The 3,423-nt window shown below is 44.8% G+C and overlaps 1 protein-coding gene across 1 annotated transcript; it reads right to left on the bottom strand.

Annotated features, from left to right (window-relative positions):
- Nucleotides 1-401: 401 nt before the first annotated feature.
- Nucleotides 402-2,130, bottom strand: LOC148017998 (microbial Terpene synthase-like protein 13). The gene has a single exon (XM_087661711.1). The coding sequence runs from the start codon at nucleotides 2,028-2,030 to the stop codon at nucleotides 645-647; it is 1,386 nt and encodes a 461-aa protein (XP_087517837.1). The 5' UTR covers nucleotides 2,031-2,130; the 3' UTR covers nucleotides 402-644.
- Nucleotides 2,131-3,423: the final 1,293 nt, after the last annotated feature.

Genomic DNA, 3,423 nt, shown 5'->3' with positions numbered 1-3,423 from the left:
TTATCAAAATATAGCAATTGACAAAATGAAATGATTAGCAAATTGACAACCAAATAAGCTTTGCTAGGATAATGAATGCAAATATGATAAAGTAACGAGAGGTATTAGAAAATTTAAGTTCCCATATTATTGTACACATATCACATAACAAATGAAAGAAATAAAAACATACTGTTCAGTTAAGTTTGTCGAGGCATATGTTCAAAAGTCTTTCATTGAAAACAAACATTTGTGAATTTTCATTAGTATTCATAGAGAACCAAGTTTTAGTGTCAAGTGAATGTAAACTTAAAATTTAACCCCGTAATCTTTTAAGAGAATGTTTTTTAATTTTAGAGTTAATCTAGAGTTATTGTAATTACAATATGAATAAAACATGCAAAATGCATGAAAATAGCTTTAAATGATGGAGGGTGGAGAGTTTTTATATTGGCTCTGAAAAATGTTTTAAGTTGGCGAGTTTCAACTTACTCTGGCAAGTAAACGTGCAAATTATATACCTTGAAACACATGCTCATCCCAAATTAAGAAACAGTTTGGAATTGTTATGGTCGCGATATTCCGGCAATCACGTCATCCAAACATGTAGCTGATAGCGACTCGCGAGCCAGCGACCAAAAAGAAAAGAACAAGCAACAAACGGTTTAATCGGCCGTACATGGCCGCAATACACAGAGCACGTCCCCTTGCTTGGTAACGATCTGTCGGTACCGAGCAGTCTCGGAGGACCACATTATCATCCCGGACATCCCACTGGCAAGGCCGTCGATGTACTTGCGGAACTTCGGCTGCTTGTCGAGAAGAAGGCGGGGATTCTGCTCGATGCAGGAGACGATCCGCAGGAACTCCCGCTCTTTCTCCTGAACCATGCCGATAATCTCCCGGACGGCGTCCGGGATGGAGATGGAGCGGATGCGTGACAGGATGTAAGGATAGTTGAGGCGGTTGCCCACCGCGAGCTCCACGCGATAGGAGAAGATGTCATTGGTGAGGGAGCAGTGGTCCGCGGCTGCGTTGGAAAGCTGGGCAAAGAGAGGGTGCTGGACGATCTCGGGATGGAGCTCCATGTCGAGGGCGTATTCGAGCAGCACGAAGCAGGCGTGAAAGAGAGACGCGGGCCGCCAGAGCTGCAGCGCCTGCTTGTCGTCATCATGGACGTCGTGACTACGGCCGCTCATCGAGGCGCGCTGGTGCGTCTGGGCGTCGCTGGCCTCTAACGCCTCTCGGTAGGCCTTGATAAAGCGCCGCTGCACCGTCGGGGTCATGTCGCGCGTGATGTCACCCCAGATCTGGGCCAGGACACGCAGTCTCGCGTCGGCATGTGTTATAGTGCCGTCCTCAGCCAGCTTGATCATCTCAGGAGCATATGAGCCATATAAGAGCTCGTCGTCCTGATCATCATGGCCGCCGTCATCTTGCCTCACGCGAAGGATCGACATGATGTGTGCGTGCCTGCGCCGGCTGCCTGCCATATCGCAGCCCAGAATATCCGGATCGTCGTCGTGGTCGTCCGCAAGAGTTATCCAAACCACGAGCTTGGAAATGCGGAGCAGGCGGTCTTGCGGGCACGACGCCGGGTAGGTCCGGCAGCAGAGGAAGGAGAGACGGCAGTCCAGCAGGAACTGCGCCACTCTCTCCGACGCCGGCTGCGCCAGATCTGACAGCATCCAGGCGTCACAGGCCGCCGCCACGGCCTGGTGCGCAGGATGCAGTGCCGCCTCCAAGGAACAAGGAACCTCGGCGATGGACAGCTGCATGTCCAGCGGCTCCCCCGCTGAATTATAATCACTAGTCATCACCCCCATGGCTGATACTATTCTCAGGCGCCACCCCAATCTGGAAATGTTACGATAATGCTGCCGTCTAATACTAGAAGATCTATCAGCCCATCTTGAGACTGAGACGCCCTCGGATGATCCAAGCCCTCTCCTCCTCATCTTCAAAAAGGAGAGTTGGCCGCTAATCATTGTCAGCAGAAGACTTGCTGAGCGGGCTGCACCTAACGTCGTGAACACCTCCGTACCCGGCATTATCAGCAGGCCTACGAGCTCTAAACTACATAAAACTTTTGCCCTGTTCGGAAGGATTCAACAGTGTGGACACAAACTTATCAGCCATACTCGCCTAAGATTCCATTTGAAAGTGCACACAAAAAATGAAGCTAAACAAAAGGTAACACAACTTGTCTGCCACACTCGCCTATGATGCAATTTAAAAGTGCTCACAGGAAATGATACTTTAGTGTTTTGCTATCTCTTGTGTTGTTTGTGCCAACATCTAAATAATGCTAGTGTGCATGGCAGGCGACGTGTATATGTGATCATTCTACAAAATTAACTCACTCAAAACTCTAAGATCACTTTGCATCTTTAGTCTTAGACCACAGCCATCCTACCTGCTCACTGACTAGTGTCCCTTTCTACAATATGCACATTTTAATTCATATTTCAAACAAAATAATATAGCCCTTTGTAGTTTGCACTTGTCCTTTAAGTCATCTCATACTGATCACTTTTTGGTCATTCTAGTGCTTTTATCACAGAATTTCCAACCTCAAAATTCGAACCTCCTTTAGCATAACTAGCTGTATAGATCCTCCATTATCAAAACTATTTACTATTGGAGATCATGGGGAGTCGGGACTTTGATTATCCACAAGGTGGCGTCAACTCCACACTATGCCTTGGGAGCAACAATTTAATTCATCTTTGAAATAATAATAATAGCCCTTTGTAGTTTGTGCTTGTCCTTTAAGTCATCTCATTCCCATAAGTCGTATAGATCCTCCATTATCAAAACTATCTACTATTGGAGATCATGGGGACTTTGATTATCCACAAGATGGCGTCAATTCCACACTAGCCATGGATATACCTAGAATCCATTTTGTAAGATCTATCCACACGAAGACAATCATTATCATCTACATAATCAAAGCAAGGTATCCATTGGACGGAATGATGGACATGAGGTAGCTATATATTTTTCTACTTATCTTCGTAAGGACATTTGAAGTTCTAGTTACTAGCATTGCCAAAGAGCACCTAAATGATGAGAATATATGGTACACTTTAGTTTTAATTACAATACATGCATTTGAAAGAGAGAGAGAGACAATACTACATATTTAGGTAGCATAGATTCTTGATATTTTAATAAATGAAGGGGGAGAGAGATAGACAGAATGCTATATGTTTACTTAAAAGATATCATTGATATTTTAGCATAGGAGGCACATGAGCGATAAACTCACTATGGGATTATCGACTCTAATCTGAGGCTCTGTTCACACAAAGGTCACAATATTACTTTTTATCATGTCAAACAAGCAAAGCTAACCCCTATTTTAGCAAGTATGAGGCTTAGACAAGGTGCCACATGTAACTCATTTTCTACACATGATTCAAAAAGTAAAGAAAGAAG

The sequence above is a fragment of the Lygodium microphyllum genome, chromosome 21 (assembly GCF_053477565.2).
Source record: "Lygodium microphyllum isolate KBCC chromosome 21, Lygodium_microphyllum_v1.1.10, whole genome shotgun sequence".
NCBI lineage: Eukaryota > Viridiplantae > Streptophyta > Polypodiopsida > Schizaeales > Lygodiaceae > Lygodium > Lygodium microphyllum.
The sequence above is the reverse complement of the archived record's forward strand: the minus strand, read 5'-3'. Positions and strand labels throughout refer to the sequence as shown.